Here is an 18,283-nt window from a genome sequence, read left to right as displayed (position 1 = left end):
AGGAGAAGTAGTAGTCGGAGTAGTAGTAGTAGTAGGAGTAGTAGGAGTAGTAGTAGTAGGAGAAGTAGTAGGAGTAGTAGTAGTAGGAGTGATAGAAGTAGTAGAAGTAGTAGTATTAGTAGGAGTAGTAGGAGTAGTAGTAGGAGTAGTGGTAGTAGAAGTAGTAGTAGGAGGAGTAGTAGGAGTATGAGTAGTAGTAGGAGTAGTAGTAGTAGCAGTGGAATAGTAGTAGTAGTAGGAGAAGTAGTAGTATTAGTAGGAGTAGTAGGAGTAGTAGTAGGAGTAGTAGGAGAAGTAGTAGTAGGAGTAGTAGGGGGAGCAGTAAGTAGTAGGAGTAGTAGTAGGAGGAGGAGGCTTTCACAACCAATATCCGGAATCAAGATTTGTTTAGGTGTTAGATCGCGTGAGTATGAATGTGTCGTTAAACCCGCCACCACCCGACGCGGTAACTAATTGGCACGTTTTGTGCACGTGACAAACCTTGCTAATTGGCTGTGTCGGGTGTCGGCGGGTTCAACGACACATTTATATTCACGCGATCTAACACCTCAACAAAAATTCCCCTTCATTATTGCATCACCACACTCCACGTTGGTACAGGCGCCACGCCACCATTGTGGGTTTACCGCTCCCGTCTCTTCCCACACGCAACGCGACTGTGACGAGCGGAATCCTCTTGACAAGGAGTCGTGGCCACGATCATTTGCTGGTTTCATTCCAGCGTTGTTTCCACTTCCGGTAGAAATGGCGACGAAAGTTAAAGTTTCTCTTGCATCAGGTGAGAAGAGCCTGTTTGGGACCTGTTTCAAGTAAAATGTGTAACATTAGCGTTCAATAATAAAGCTCAGTGGTCCAAGGCCGTGGAAGCTGCTTCATAAAAACGATGGTATTTTCTTTATATTACTGAGCTTTTGTTACGCGTGGATGCAGTGGCTAAAACGCCGCCATGCAATCTTCGTGACCTGGGTTCGATCCACGGCCATACACGAAACCCGCGGCAACGCAGTATATGAATCCCTGCACGCGTATCCCCTAGGTCGACTCAGCCTCAATTGAGTTACCGTGAACATCGGCACTGGAGGAACACACAGGCAGCCGTGTTGATCTAGCTGCCCCTCGTTCGTTATGGGCTGCCCTAATAGGTGCTCGCGAGCAGAACCATTTTTTCGGTGCTGTCGGGCTAAATGGCGGCCGTTTGTCATCGCACGTAAGCAACGCTGAATAATGGACCTGCGTCGTGTCAAGCACACTTTTATTTTCGGTGAACCAGGCAGGGTTGCTTTAGGTTATCAAGTTACAAAACCATGCCAGCAGCTCTCTTTGCGAGTGACAGCCATCCAATTAAAATAACAGCAAAACCGCCACTTCACAACGCTAAGCAGCATGTGTAGCATACCTGTGACGTGTTCGACATTCATAACATGTATGGCTTACATTTAAATGAGATATAGTTGCGTGTGTGAGACTGGCTTGTGAAATGCAATATTTCCCGCAACCGTGAAGCATTTCCCGTCGTCCTCGTGCATGGCCGGGCTTCGCTTTTGTTTCCACCTCTCTCGGGCGGAGGGTTTGAAGAGGCTGCTGCGGTGCCCGGAGCTCTGAGCTGAGCCGACAACCTGAGGCCCTGGGTTCGAATCCGGATTTTAGCCACCCCGCAATTGTCGCGAGTTGATTCTCGCAGCCCAGTGCCCCAATGAACGAGCGCAAAAAAAAAACCCCCATCGCATTCAATTTCTTCCCGCGATTCACTTGGTCGAATTTCAGATTTGCTAGGCAGGCGTCACAAGGCTCGGGGCCAAGCAGGGCCAGGAGCTATTGACGCATCCATTGTGCGCGATGGCATCAATGCGACGCAAACGCAGCGCCACATCGCATCAACTACACGCCACTCGACGCCCGTTCGTTGTGTGTGGCGTCAGTGGTTAGCCTGCGAGGACGCGGCCTCGACTCATCACGAGCACGCGACTCGACTCATTGACTGTGCGTCAGTGCGTATGCCGTGATGTCACGGCGTCGCTCCGTCACCTTCGTGCGACTCAGTCATGAATTGCGAGTGATGGCATTGGCGTGGCTCGGCTCGGCTTCTGCAGTGGAAACACGACCCCCCCAGCACGGCCCCTGAGTCGTGTGGCGAGATGTTGACTACCTCGCCTGGTATGCAGGAGGTCGTGGGTTCGATCCTGCTGTATATTTGGAGTTTGCATGTTTCTCTCATCCGTGGTCGCGTGGATTTGTCACGGGGTCCCTCCGCTTTTTTCCTTCCGCATTCAGAATCAACGTGCATTCAGGGCATTTGGCGGCTGTACATTTATTCTAGATTTGAAGCTTTCGTGACTGCAAAGATTCATACTCTTAGGTTTTTTCGGTAAAGTCACGTAGGTAAAAATAAAAAATAAAAATAATTGAAATAATAGTAGAAATAAAATAATAAATCACTGATTTATTATTTTATTTCTACTATTATTATTTCTATTATTTGTATTATTATTTTTTATTTTTACCTACGTGACTTTACCGAAAAAACCTAAGAGTACGGCTGCACATTTGTTCCCACACGACGATGAGCCACTTGGCCGAGCCATCATTTGCGGCCAAGGTCGCTTCTGAAAAAGAGCTACGCGGCTCGGTGAGAGAAGAAGAAAAAGAAAAGATTTCCTAGTTTTAGTTGAGGAAAAATCGAGAGGTGTAACCCGGCGAACCCCGTTGGCGTGTTGCTGCAGAGCGTGCTGTGGAGCCGGGCGGAGCAGGACGACGCTGCGTCAGTGCGGTCGGGCAGCACCCCGGGGCCTTCATCGGGCGGCCACGCGTCCCACAGCGGAGACAACTCGAGCGAGCAAGGTGCACGACCCCCCCCCCCCCAGCCTCCCCCACCCCACCGCCCCCCTCCTCCTCCCCCCCCTCCTCCCACTAGCCCCGCCCCCGTGCGTACACCGCTCACTTCGCTTGCTCGCTCGCCAAGGCGGGGGGGGGGGGCGAGAGAATTAGGGGCGATGGCGCTCCATCAGACTTCATGCATATTCTATGCACTTGGAGCTATACAATGCCATTTGGCTTTTAGGGTATCTCGCAGGAAGACACGACTCGTAGTTACTACCACTGTGCGCATTCACACACACACACATTAATATATATACACACACACATGCTGGATGTGCTTGGGTGTGTTAATTCTGTTTTGGACGTTAGGGGCCCTGGAAAAGCCATCGGGGTCAAACAACGTTGGGTAAAAATGAGGGTCTGAGACCATCGTATTCCGATGAAGAAATGCCCCAAACGATGCGGCCGGGGTGTCTTTCAGTTTGCATTGCAGCGGCACTCACGAACGGAGAATGTGGAGTTCGATTCCATGTCAGGGTCAACTTGTAGATTTAGATTTTATTTATTTTGCGCGGGAAAACCATTTTCTTTAGAACTGATTTTCGTGTTTAGTTTGTTGTCGTCCTGCCTCACCTCCGATTGGCACGGTTGGCTACGTAGGGTGCGAAATAAGTTAAACAGACATATATGGGGCCCCATAAGCTGTTAGGTTCTATTACACATGCGCCCTACGATGGTACAGATGTTACACAGTACAGGTCTTAGTTACCATCATGGTTAGATAGGTCGCAATACATCATCATCATCAGCCCCCTGGGAGAGTGTAACGATGAGGCTGCACTGGGGTCATTGTACCTTGCATGTAAATGGCTCGGTATGAATAAAATAATGATTAAGGCGAGGGGCTGTACTGAAACAAAAGCTACGTGTCATGGTTTAACATTCGAAGTATGCGACAGCCATAAAAGCTTTTGTTGTGAATGCACTGGTGGGCGTATGTATATATGTTTAACTTATTTCGCACCGTACGTAGCCAACTATGCTAATCGGAGGTGCGGGGGAAGGACAACAAACTAAACACGAAAATCAGTTTTATAGAAATTAGTTTTCATTCTTTATTTAAAGTGCATAGCTCCAGTGACTTCCGAATATCGGAAGAGCGTTCCAGACGGCCACAGAAGTGCATCCAAACGCGCGCGATGCGGTGACCGTCTTTGTAAGACGGCTAGCCCACAGCCACTCCGAGGATGACCGGAGTTCGCGTGATGCCGTGTCATTCATGAGATTGTGTGATCATACTTAGCTCGGCTGGTCAGTGAGTGTTGGTAAAGGTTGGTTGCAGGACTGGTTGAGGTGTCACTCTGCACGCACTCGCTACTCATGTGAGCTGCGGTCAGGAATCGAACTTTGCTTTTACCACTGCGCCGCCACTCACCCCTGTATATTACATTTACCAGCATTTGTGGATGAGTGGTATCATAGATGGGAGCGGTAGTGTTGCAATTAGCGCTTTGCACTACGAACCCAGCAGCCCGAGTCGGATTCCCGCTCACAGCCAACACCAGTGACAATTATATTAATTGCTCCTGGGACTGCCCTAGGTCGACTCAGCCCCAAATGAGTGCCTGGTGTGGTGTGTTAAACATCGCCGCGAGGGAGACGACTAAGGCATTCCCGACGTGGTGCTGGCCACCCACCCCCTCGTGTGCCGTGCTGGCCTTCATAGGTGCTCGCAAACAGAAGCACCTGCCCCAAAAGTACGTGAAGGCTACACGGGGGATCTTTGTCATACCCATAGTGATCACGAATGCAATAGCCTACAGCCGCCAATGACCTGGGTTGATTTGATCTCATGCGGCACGCCGGGTTGCCGTCCCAGCCGAGTATCGAACCCCAGGCGGACGGCAGTGCTGGCTCTCAGGGCTCTGTCATACGGGTCGCCCAGCCACCCATAGCCCACGCGTGCCTCTCTGCACCGATGCCTCGACGTGCCTTAGCCCCGCCATACACACTTGTATGCGTAAAACGCGGAGTCGACTATCCGGATACAAATGCGTGCGCGTGCACACGCACGCCAACACGCGCGTCCGCTCACTCGGGGGACTCGCAGTGGCGCTGCAGGTGTGTTTGCCTGTGACCCGTGGATGCCACAGGCAGGTTAATAATTCATGTGGCAGGCCTTCCTGAGGAAGGGAGGAGAGAGAAGGGCCCAGCCTGGGCTAACCCCTGCCTCCCGTGGGTTGGTCTGGAGCTCCGAGTGTGCCCAGCCATGGGACCTGTGGCAATGCGTGATTTATTCATTAACGTACGCGCAATGGACGGGCAGCGGCAGACTCGCATCGTCAATGTTTGTTTGTTCATCGGTCAGTACAGACGTCCATTCATCATTTCACCGAGTGAGTGTCAAGTGAGGTTTTTGCCGTCGTCACCTTTGCGAGGGCGATCGGCATCAGTGCAGTGGCGGGGGGGGGGGGGGGAGAGGCGGGTTTGTTTTAAACGATTTGTCGGAGGTAGTTTTCGAACCACGGACGGGGGTTTTGACGCCGGCACATGGGTACAGCAACGGGTAGCCTTTGCAAACGGGCATTTGATGCCCAGCAGCGGTGGAAATAAAAAAAACCTTCACTTCCCGCGATGCTGTCCCGGAGTAAAGCGTGCGTGCCGCCCGGCTGCTCGCTTTCCCTGACGTGGGCAATTTGCCGGCGGTTCAGAATAGAATCAGAATCTGTATTTATACTGGAGGAGGAATCCGATGAGCTGTTAAGCCCCTTTTCACAGATGTCCGGTCAGGGCACGGGGTAAGAACGTCACAATAGCGGCGGGTATGAGCCGGGCTTGGATAGCCAAGTAGCAGCGTGCCCCCCCCCACCTCCCGAGAAGTAAGTTGGATGACAATGGGAATTTGCAGGACGTCCACACACGCGCTGATTATCTAAAAAAACCCGGCAGATTAACTCGGGGATCATAGCAATTAAAAGGCGCCGCGCGGAAGTCATTTCCCACGAACTCGCCGCCCACTCTGGGGCAGCCGGCAGCAACCGTCTGTGGCTGCGCTGCCTCAGCCGGCGTGAATCCCCCCGCCCCGGAGGCTTTAAATGACTGCGACGGTGCCCGGTTTCCCTTTGATTGCATGTCTTCCAGACTGCTGCTGAAAAAATGTTTCGTGGCCGTGGCTCGGATCCCCACGTGAGGGCTTTTTTTGGAAGCGGCCGGGCATAGTCTTGGCAAGCTGTACCCGTCGGGCACGGCATGCCGTTAGAATGGGATGGTGGACATTGTAATAATAAAAATAAATAGAGTGATTTACCCAGGAAAGCCTCACTGCACGTCAAGACTTTTTGCAGAGAATCCTGGCTTGGGATGTTTGCCGGTTCCTTTCATCAGGAGTGTCGTTTGTATGTGGAGGGGAAGGAGGATTGGGGGAGAAAATTGTGATTCGCTGCTCAGAGATAGTGATGGAAATTCCACATTGCTATGGTGGGGGAGAGTCTATCAATGGGACAACCACTGTTGATTGGCCTGCAGAGTGGTGCCAGATTTTATCGACCCTGGAGGGGTGATTGGCTGAGTGAATCTCCAATGAGAACTACCGATTTTGGGTCGCTCGCTCCACCGCTGGGCCACGTGGCCAGGTTACAGAGATTTGGACATCGCAGCTTGGCAGTCAGCGGCCCACCGGCCCAAAACTCACCAACCCACTCACCGATTCACCCACCTACTCACCAGCCCACTTACCTACTCAGTGGTCCGTCAGCCCGGAACTCACCTACCCACTCACTCACCTATTCACACACCCACTCAGCAATCCATCAGCCTGGAATTCACTGCCGCAGCATTTTCGAGATTATTTACAGACATTTATCCAGTTCAGTAAAACATTCAAGCCAGACCTCTTTAGTAGAACTTACAGTTTATGAATATTGTGCACACTCGTGCTAACCGAGGCTATAAGAGTTATAAATATACTCACTTATCTTCTTTGTTCTTTCGGTAAAGTCACGTAGAAGGGAAGTAATAAAATAATTAAAATAAAACATAATAAAATAATTCTCACGACGTTTCGGCAACAACGCAAGCAGCTGTCTTCAGGTGGAGAACAGGTCTGTCAAGTAGACAGAGTCTGAATGGCACGCTCCAGGCTTGGAGAGACTATTTATGCTGGGATGGAGGGGCGAAGAGCGTCTTGACAAAATAATTTGCATATCAAGAGGAATTTAGCATATTTATGGGAAATGCAGATATGCGATTAGTACTACTTGTGAGATACGTAGGAGGACTGGCGAGGGGTTTAAAGTCATTATGCCCATGCATTATGCAGGATTAGCAGTATCAAAGGGAGGGAGTAAGGTTAGAATTAATAAAGGGAAAGAATGTTAATAATATGGCGCCGCAGCAACTAATATGTTTTTATACTATACATTGTAATATTACACTATGTATTATTCTACCCACCCAACTGTATACCACACTGCTGTATATTCACTATACAATTACGATACTATATATTACCTCATACATTGTATTAAACATTACACTTTAATACTATTTATTATTATACAATATGCTATACACTATACCATTGACCGTCGCGTGAAAGGTACTAAGAAGAAGCAACGAAATATGTCAATGGGAGAGTGGTGGTAGGAAGCTTGCAGCGGATTAAAGAATCCATTCCCTGCGGAGAATACAAGATATATAGTCAATGTCAGTGAGTGGAACGCGGTCTGAAAGTCACCGTAAACGTGGACACAATCAGTTAAGATCCGAAATGGTTTATTACGTCCTTCCAATGATTGCTAAGACGGAATCCATCTTCTCGGTTGAAATTGTCTCTGTGTTTGTATATGTGGATCGCCTCATGAACGAATCTCTCATGGTAGCCAGATGGCTTGCAGAGAACCTCTGTCTTAGAGAAGTCAATATCATGTGAACCCACTGAATTGTAACAGTGATCTGCCACGGCTGAGGTGTTTGTCCTACCGTGTTTCAAGTCTGCTTTATGTTCACGGATGCGGTCCGAGACATGTCGTTTGATTTCTCCAATGTAACTGCTACCACAGAGGCAACTTAGTTTGTCGACGCCAGGATACTGTATGTCTGGAACCACATCTTTTACCAACGGAACCAGATCACGGATTTTGTGTACTGTGTTGAATCGGACCTGGATCTTGTGTTTAATCAGGATTTCGGAGATCTTTTTTGTGACCCCACCAATGTAGGGTAAGGTGATGGTCTTGAGAGAAGGATCCTGTTGAGGAGCCTCTCAAGACCATCACCTTACCCTACATTGCTGGGGTCACAAAAAAGATCTCCAAAATCCTGATTAAACACAAGATCCAGGTCCGATTCAACACAGTACACAAAATCCATGATCTGGTCTCGTCTGTAAAAGATGTGGTTCCAGACATACAGTACCCTGGCGTCTACAAACTAAGTTGCCTCTGTGGTAGCAGTTACATTGGAGAAACCAAACGACATGTCTCGGACCGCATCCGTGAACATAAAGCAGACTTGAAACACGGTAGGACAAACACCTCAGCCGTGGCAGATCACTACTACAATTCAGTGGATTCACATGATATTGACTTCTCCAAGACAGAGGTTCTCTGCAAGCCATCTGGCTACCATGAGAGATTCGTTCATGAGGCGATCCACATATACAAACACAGAGGCAATTTCAACCGAGAAGATGGATTCTGTCTTAGCAATCATTGGAAGGACGTAATAAACCATTTCGGATCTTAACTGATTGTGTCCACGTTTACGGTGACTTTCAGACCGCGTTCCACTCACTGTCATTGACTATATATCTTGTATTCTCCGCAGGGAATGGGTTCTTTGCTCCGCTGCAAGCTTCCTACCACCACTCTCCCATTGACATATTTCGTTGCTTCCTCTTAGTACCTTTCACGCGACGGTCAATGTTATAGTGTATAGCGGATTGTATAATAATAAATAGTATTAAAGTGTAATGTTTAATACAATGTATAAGGTAATATATAGTATCGTAATTGTATAGTGAATATACAGCAGTGTGGTATACAGTTGGGTGGGTAGAATAATACATAGTGTAATATTACAATGTATAGTCTAAAGACATATTAGTTGCTGCGGCGCCATATTATTAACATTCTCTCCCTTTATTAATTCTAACCTTACTCCCTCCCTTTGATACTGCTAATCCTGCATAATGCATGGGCATAATGACTTTAAACCCCTCGCCAATCCTCCTACGTATCTCACAAGTAGTACTAATCGCATATCTGCATTTCCCATAAATATGCTAAATTTCTCTTGATATGCACTCCGCAGGGAATGGATTCTTTGCTCCGCTGCAAGCTTCCTATCACCACTCTCCCATTGACATATTTCGTTGCTTCCTCTTAGTACCTTTCACGCCACGGTTTATGGTATAGTGTATAGCATATTATATAATAATAAATAGTATTAAAGTGTAATGTTTAATACAATGTATAAGGTAGTATATAGTATCGTAATTTTATAGTGAATATATAGCAGTGTGCTATACAGTTGAGTGGGTAGAATAAAACATAGTGTAATATGACAAGGTATAGTCAATAAGCATATTAGTTGCTGCGGCGCCTTATTATTAACATTCCTTCCCTTTATTAATGCTAACCTTACTCCCTCCCTTTGATACTGCTAATCCTGCATAATGCATGGGCATAATGACTTTTAACCCCTCGCCAAACCTCCTACGCATTTCACAAGTAGTACTAATCGCATATCTGCATTTCCCATAAATATGCTAAATTCCTCTTGATATGCAAATTATTTTGTCAAGACGCTCTTCGCCCCTCCATCCCAGCATAAATAGTCGCTCCAAGCCTGGAGCGTGCCATTCAGACTCTGTCTTCTCGACAGACCTGTTCTTCACCTGAGGACGACTGCTTGCGTTGTGGCCGAAACGTCGTGAGAATTATTTTATTATGTTTTATTTTTATTATTTTATTACTTCCCTTCTACGTGACTTTACCGAAAGACCCAAGAAGCTGAATCCCTGCAGTCACGAAAGCTTTAAATCGAAGTTTTATTATGTTTTATTTTTATTATTTTATTACTTCCCTTTTACGTGACTTTACCGAAAGACCCAAGAAGCTGAATCCCTGCAGTCACGAAAGCTTTAAATCGAAATTATTTTATTATGTTTTATTTTTATTATTTTATTACTTCCCTTCTACGTGACTTTACCGAAAGACCCAAGAAGCTGAATCCCTGCTGCAGTCACGAAAGAAGCTTTAAATCGAAATTATTTTATTATGTTTTATTTTTATTATTTTATTTCTTCCCTCCTACGTGACTTTACCGAAAGACCCAATAAGCTGAATCCCTGCTGCAGCCACGAAAGAAGCTTTACATCGAAATGTATACTCACTTACTTTCGTCCATCGACATGCCCGAAGCTATTCCGGAAATTCTACATTAATATGACAGGGGCCAGTCTATCCGTAATGATGATAACAATTTCATGTTCAAACACCTTCACACACACACTCGCTCAGGAAGAGCATTTAAAGTGTTCCATTCGAAGCACCTTTCTGATGTCACTGCAGTGATGCTCCATGCGAGAGTACGCAAGAGATGCTTCAGGGTCATCACCAGAGTGCTCTTGCCCTTGGCTTTAAAGTATTTTCTTTTTTCATTAATAGATCATCAAATTCGTGCCTGTCAGCCTTGGAACACCGCAAGCCTTATCTGCACTACGAGAGCTAATGTATTGGTTATTTGGGTTGCATCCAATTTTAACCCACGTTAATGATACACGCTACGATACTTTTATATATATAGTGTTAGAATGCAGCTGTACACGACCTGGGCCAGGTGGCTCTAAAATTCGAGTTGGGGACTCTCAATTAGAATGTTTGGAGTTACAATCCCCATCATAGGTCAGCTCAGCGCTGAGGTAGATGGATACCACTTCTTAGGAGGTCAACTCAAGGGTAGCCAGGCCCACGCCACGGGAATGTGGAATGCACGCCACTGGTTCTGAGCCCCCCCCCCCCCCCATGGATATGCGTGACGATGCCTTGCTCGTGTGAGGAGTCAAGACGCCATGAATTTGAGCGTAACGTGGACCATATGTACGTACGTGTGTATGTATGTACATATGTCTGTACGTTGAACTTATTTCACACCGCACATAGCCAGCCGTGCCCATCGGAGTTGTGGGGGAAGGACAACAAACTAAACATAAAAAGCAGTTCCAAAGAGAAGATTTTTATTTATTTAATATTATGGTGTAGTTTAGAGTGTAGTGTATAGAGTGTATAGTGTAGTGTATATTAGTGTAGTGTATAGTAGTGCATAGCGTAGTGTGTGTAGTCTATAGTGTATAGTCGTGTATAGTGTAGTGTGTAAGTACGTTGAACTTTTTTTGCACCGTACGTAGCCACCCATGCTAATCGTAGATGAGGGGGGTGTACAACAAACGAAACGCAAAACGAAGTGACTTATCCTCTACTTGATGTAAATGCTGTATAACGGTTTGATGACTTGAGGCGTTAGCGCTTTGGGAGAAATCTGCATTCGAGCGTGACGATGGAGGAAGGCTCTGGAGGTAAACACGTGCCGACGAGAACGCGTGGGGGCTATGCCGCACCCATCAGCACTGCTCATCAAACAGATGCCGTCTGGATGTGGGAAAGTTTTGTGTCGCCGTGTTCGGCGCGTTCACAAATAGGCCGAGTTCATCCACGGTGCGTATCAGGCGTTGGCTGCGTGTTGATCACACGTTTTTGTGTTCAGTCACAGCGCAATGGATGAGTGTCCTAAATCCCCGCAATCCCCCCCCAACCCCCAATGCCCCGTCAATGTAAATGTGTGCAGCACCACGGGTTGTCGATCAGCAGGTTGCACGCGGTGGGGTAAACTGTGGGTCCTCCCACCAATTCCAATTCGCATGGCCAGCATGGACGATGGGCGGAAGTAGAAACTAATTGTCACGTTTTGTTTCACGTGACAAACCTCACTGGCTGTGTCGCTTGGTGGCGGGTTACGAAACATTTACACGCACGCGGTCTCAGCCAGACACCTTTATTGTGAGTAATATTGGTCACGAAGGCCTCCGTGTTAAACAGCATTGAAGAGTGGGCCCAAAACAGCCCCGAGAAGCGGCTTTCAAGAGCTCCCCCTAGTGAAGGCCCTTCCACCAGCACTGGCGTGAGCACCGCGATTGCAGGGCTGCCCCTTTACCCGTTTAATGATGGTGCACAGGCTATGTGAGTCTCACTGTGCAAGGTGGTTGTCTCACGCACGATGACTCCTCCTTAGACACACACCCACACACCTGCACCCTCTTAGACACACACCCACACACCTGCACCCTCTTAGACACACACCCACACACCTGTACCCTCTTAGACACACACCCACACACCTGCACCCTCTTAGACACACACCCACACACCTGCACCCCCTTAGACACACACCCACACACCTTCACCCTCTTAGACACACACCCACACACCTGCACCCTCTTAGACACACACCCACACACCTGCACCCCCTTAGACACACACCCACACACCTGCACCCTCTTAGACACACACCCACACACCTGCACCCTCTTAGACACACACCCACACACCTGCACCCCCTTAGACACACACCCACACACCTGCACCCTCTTAGACACACACCCACACATCTACACTTTCCGTGGACACCGGCTGCGGCTTTAAAAGGCTCCTCAACGTTAGGTACTAAATGTAGCTGCGTGACAGCCCATGAAGAGCACGGCCGCCCCAGGCAAAGGTGCCCCAGCGTTGTGGGAAGAAAAGGGGGGGCAGGGGAGAGGGGGGGGAGAAAAAACACCGAGGATGATGTAGCGTGCGGCTGCGAGGCGGCGTGCTCGCGGTCGGTCCGTGTGAGCACTCAGCAGCGCGAGAGGGGTCCTGTCGGGGGGGGGGGGGGGCGGCGGAGAAAATATTGAAGTGGCAGTGAATAACAAAGGACTTTTAGCGGTCCATCAGAAACATTACACCCCGCTAATACCGCCCCTCCTGTGGGAACTGCGAGACAAAATAAAATAGTGGTCAGGATGAATAAAAACACTCCCGTCTAACCCTTTTGTCGGCGGCGCTGCGGTGGGACGCGGCGAGCCTAACGCGCCGTCGCTCCGGCGGCGTCGCGCAAACCCGGCGCGGATTCTTCGAAGGTGATCGTTGGATCGGCAAAGGCGAGTTCACCTCCGGTTTGCGCGGTCGGATACACGTGAGGTGCCAAAGGAAGTTCAACGTACGCACGGGATCGCGTCGAGGGATCGTGGCGTCGGATGAATGCCAATAGACGGCGGCGACCTGGCAAAGCCTTCGTTACATTCGTTTGAGGTGCTCTTTCGATGCGTGCTGATTATATTCGGTAAGCCGCGCCTTGCTAATGCATGACGGTGAACCACAGTGATCCAGTGCCCCCGGATGCAAGGGTTGGTGGATCACGCAGAATCTTTTTTGAGGCTCTGAAATCCGCTGGGCTCCGAAGTGGACCAGCAGCTGGCAGTCGACAAAGTGGATTCAGGAATCAGCCTGTGCTGACCTTTAAGTGATTCCCCATTATCTAAACATGTTTTCTCCATGCAGTCTAATTTCCTTCCATGCATGGGACTCGTTAAATAAGGAACTGGCCCAACATCCCAATGCAGGACTCTCTGTATAAATAAATGACATTGATGTCAATAATGGTGAGATTTTAACTACCTCGCCTGGGATACAGGACGTCGTGGGTTCGATCCCAACCCTGAAGCCTGTGTATTTGGTCCTGTGAATTTTTCTCCGGGTCCTCCGGTTTTTCCCTCAACATTTAGAATCCACATGCATTTAGAGTTGATTCCACGTGATAAGCCACTTCGTTGAACGATCATTTGTGGCCAGGTCGCTTCTGAAAAAGGGCTACATAGCTCAGTGGGCCTTACGTGGTAAAATAAAGATAGTTTAGTTTCATAGCTTATTATGTACGTATGTTGAACTTTCTTCACACCATACGTAGCCAACCGTGCTACGTAGCCAACCGTGCATGCCCGCCGGCACAGTGGCTAGCGCTGTAACCATGAGGCCACCCAGTTAGCCTAGATGATGCGAGAAATATACTCAGTCAGGGCACGCTATCTCACAACGAGCGTTGATGTGGCAATGACATGTTGCGTCTCATCTCACCATTAGGTCACGTGATCATCATTGAGGCCGCATTGCATTGAAATATCACAATCGTTTGTGTGCCGTGCGCCGCGATGATCCATTCACGGATGCAGAGCCAGGCCTGGGGTTCTTTTTGCAACATCATTAAGTCCTCATTGAGGGCCGTCAGCCGAAACATTGATTCTCCTGCTTTTAGATTTTCGCTCGTCCAAATTGAATTTGCCTGTGTGGGGTTTTAGGCTGCCAAATGTTCTCTCGAATACGACGTGCAATATTGATTCGTGCAAATACACTTCGCGTTAGTCACATTCCTCCGCAGAATGTGTGATTGATTTCCATAATAATAAATAACAACAGCGGGTAATCACATATTTCTTCATGCAATATCAGGATTAGCTATGATGGGGTCAAGTGTTGATACTCGCACCGATTCCCAGACACCCGGGCCAGCATGAAAGAAGAGGCCAAAATTCTGTCCACAGGAGCCCCCACCAATATCTAAGTAGTTTGTACAATTAAAGAAACAAACACACACAAACAAACGCATACAAACTGCTCAGGGTGTTCGTTCACCGAAATGGAATCATATTTAATCCGTTGGCCAATAGGGACTTTGGGATCAACGCATCCCAGACGGATTTAGTTTGAACAAGGCAAAAGCCTGACTGATGCAGTTTCAAATTCATCAACAGGGTGTGGTCCGTTAGTAAATAAGTGGGTAAGTCTCGTATAAAGGAATATTTTATTCAAAGTTCTATTAAACTGTTAATATTAAACTATATATTTTTTTACCAGGTAAGACCCATTGAGCTATCTCGCTCTTTTTCAGAAGCCACCTGGCCACAAATGATAGCTTAACGAAGTGGCTTATCACGTGGAAATGTATAGCAGCCAAATCCCGTACGTGCATGTTTGTTAAAAATGTGGAGGGAAAACCCGGAGGACCTGGTGAAAAATCCACGCGACCACGGGGAGAACATCCAAATTTACAGCAAGCATCTGGGTCGGGATCAAACCCACACCCTCCTGCATACCAGGCGAGGTGGTTAACATCTCTTAGCTACCGAGGCATTGGACCAGTGGCCACGGGAGGAACCTGATGGGCGCTGCGAGGTGGGCACGCGTTCCAAACAGGAGTGGCCGCGATGCCACGCGAATGGAAGGAGCTCACAGTCACGAAACGCTGCTGCTGCTGCTGCTGCAGCCAATCATCACGGATGGTTACAAAATAAACAGTAGCTGCTCCGGTATACGGAATTGTTGTGCCGCCTAATAAACACATTTTGTCTATTTGAAGGGATCCCGATTTCCCCCCAAAGCAGGGCATTCATCAACTATGACAAAGTTTCTTATTTAACGATTAACGAAAACATATTTTGTTAAAGGGGCATCGTCGGCTGCCAAGCCCCCCACACACACCAGGCACACACGCGGGGCGAGCGGTCAGCGTTCCTGGAAGCGCCATCCGTGTGGTTGCATCCCCGGCGATTGCGGATCCAACACCACAGTTGCGACCGGAGGCAACACGACGCACTTAAAGTGTTCCTGTCCCCCGTGTTCCTGTGACCCCACTTTCCCCCCACCCACCACCTCCCAGCCCCCCTTTCCCTGACCCCCCCCTCCCCCCCTTTATCTGCCCCAGCAAACCCCACTCCCCCCTCCTCAAACAAGCGCGATCACTCCATCCTCCAACCAAACCCCATCCCGAGCCGCGTGCGGGCTTAGCACTTAAAAGAGAAGCAGAGAGAGAGAGATGGGGGGGGGATGCTGTAACATCTAAAATCAATGGAACAACAGAGGCCTGGGAACTAATCAGCAAACACGGGCCCGAAAGCTTGTAGTTCATGATTAATTGAAGAGGTGAAAAGCGTTTCACGACAATTCCCCCGCGGACGCGCCAGAGAGTGAGCGGCTCTCAGCACACACTCCTCTCTCTCTCTGCTGCTGCTCTTACCACCGAGCCCCCCCCCTCCCCTGTACGCCCACCCAGGTCCCAGCACTAACAAACCCCCAAATACACACATGTGCACACGCACGCACGCATTACGTACAAAGATAAAGATCCACCCGTGTAGCCTTAACAGACTGGTGGGCCAAGTGCCATTAGCGAGCACCTGTGAAGGCTGAAATGGCGCACGAGGGGCCGGGTGGCCAGCACCACGCCACGCCGCCTTTGTCTTCCAGGTGGCGATGTTTACAGGTCGCACCAGGTACTCATTTGAGGCTGAGTCCACCTAGGGGAGGTCTAGGAACAGTTCAGATATTTATCTATCGAACACGGGTCGTTGGGTTCATAGTGCAGCGTGCTAACCACTAAACCACCGCTCCTACCCCACCATACACACCAAACAGACATAGAAAACGCATTCACAATATATGCACATTCAAAGGCAAAGTAAATATTCCCCCTATAGCTTTAACCGAGCACCTATGAAGGCTGGCACAGCACACGATGCGGGTCGGTGACCCATACCACGCCCGGCTGATGTTTATACATCGCACCAGGTACTAATTTGAGTAGCTACAACATACAAACCCAACAACAGCAACCACTGCTCCCCACTATATGCGGTGATGTCACCACGGCGCTTGTGCCATGCTAGGTGCACTTTGAGGCCACGTGAAGTGTCGAAGGCCCGCTGGCAGGAGGTCACAGACCAGACCCAGGTTGACTGACTGAGATGCCGAGCAGATGCACCAACTCTGCTCCCCACTGTGCCAACTTTCAGACCCAAATATACACACAGACGCATACACATCACATGCACATATACACAATATATTGTGCATATATGGAAGTGATGTGCCCCGGATAGTATGATAATCATTGATAAGATTTTAAAAATATTTTAAGTAAAAAAAGTGACTTTAATTCATATTAATTGTATATTTGTTATCTATTTTTTTAAATTGATAATTAAAAAATATGTCATTGTGGTTTGAGCGATAAGTTAAGAAACATCTCTAATCTGGGTGACGAGTGGTGGGGCTGTATCCTTGCCCAACCTGGCCCAGCCTGGCTCAGAAACTCAAACAATCAACACAAACACGCACACAATAAATACACATGCTCGCATACGCGCAGTTATATTCTCTTCTTGTGTATGGCAATATGTTCTGGAGCTAAATGCCATTGTCAAGGTCTGATAGCCACAAGAGGGCTTCAGGAGAGCCTTCGTCTAGATTTGCTTTCCTTGCGTCGAAGGAGCGAAGACCACAGTGGGTAGTTTGGGTTGCTTGGCCACAATCTCACTACCCTGTGGCTCGTGTCGTTAATTTTACATTCGTGATGGAGATGTGAGAATCGGCCTGTCGATGTTCTGATGCGGCCAACGGTTACGTCCGTGTCTTTGAGGAATGCCAAAGCCAGGAGGTGCGTTGATTTTGTTAAAAATCTCGAATGAGGTGTTTGTTCTGGACTCTCGCCGATGTTCCACTCTGTTCGCCGACATTCCCCTGCGTCTGGGTGAGAATCTCGGATGGCGAGAGCGCGATCCCAGAAGGGAGATCGGGACTTGAATCGGTGGCGAAACAACGTTGTTGAGGTCTGGGTTTTTGGGTAGGTTGTCGTTGGTAACTAAACGTGTGAAACCCCTTTGCAGTTTATACATCTTTGCGGACATTTGGTGGCAGAATACGCACAATATACAATGCACGTAATTATTAATCCGGTAATAGCAGCAATAATAAATATCATGGATCATTCACAAAGCCGAGTGATTAGCAAGGTAGCATTGATTTGTGTGAAATTATTTTTTCCCAAAACTATAAAAGATAAATGGCAAATTGGTGCGGGTGTTAGACGACCGTGAGAGCAGACAAAGGAGGAGACTGCCATAAGTGGATCGTAGGGTTGTAACGTTACTGCGCCACGGTGGCGACCTGTGAACTACTTCGCTCGGTATACAGGAGGTCCGTGGGATTCGATCCCGACCCTGACGCCTGTACATATGGCGTTTGCATGTTCTTTCCGTGGTCGCGTGGATTTTTCTCCAGGTCCTCCAGTTTTCCCTCCACATTTATAAACATGCGCGTTTAGAGTATTTGGCTGCTATAAATTCCCACGTGATAAGCCACTTTGTTGAGCTATCATTTGTGGCCAGGAGGCTTCTGAAAAAGAGCTATACAGCTCAGTGGGCCTTACCTGGTAAAATAAAAAAAAAGTTTATAGTTTTATAATTTCTATTGTTTAATAAATGTAGAATTACAGTAATACCCCGATTTACGTCACCCCCTTTTACGTCATTCCGTAAATACGTCGTCACTTCATTATTAACACCGCAACTACCCGATTTACGTCGCCTTAAACCCAC

General features: G+C 48.2%; 1 protein-coding gene across 4 annotated transcripts in view; it reads left to right on the top strand.

The window, feature by feature from the left end:
- LOC144943266 (homeobox protein Meis1-like) overlaps nucleotides 1–18,283 on the top strand; it is a 251,869-nt gene that overhangs the window by 124,477 nt on the left and 109,109 nt on the right. For all 4 annotated transcript variants that reach the window (XR_013639471.1, XM_078870606.1, XM_078870605.1 and 1 more), the window contains exon 7: nucleotides 2,721–2,838. Coding sequence is in view for 3 of the 4 variants with exons in the window: in XM_078870606.1 (XP_078726732.1) it covers nucleotides 2,721–2,838 (118 nt within the window). In the remaining variant the exon portion in view is untranslated. The remainder of the gene's footprint in view (nucleotides 1–2,720; nucleotides 2,839–18,283) is intronic.

This window comes from Lampetra fluviatilis, chromosome 30 (assembly GCF_964198595.1).
Source record: "Lampetra fluviatilis chromosome 30, kcLamFluv1.1, whole genome shotgun sequence".
Lineage (NCBI taxonomy): Eukaryota > Metazoa > Chordata > Hyperoartia > Petromyzontiformes > Petromyzontidae > Lampetra > Lampetra fluviatilis.
This window is presented reverse-complemented; position numbering and strand designations above follow the sequence as displayed.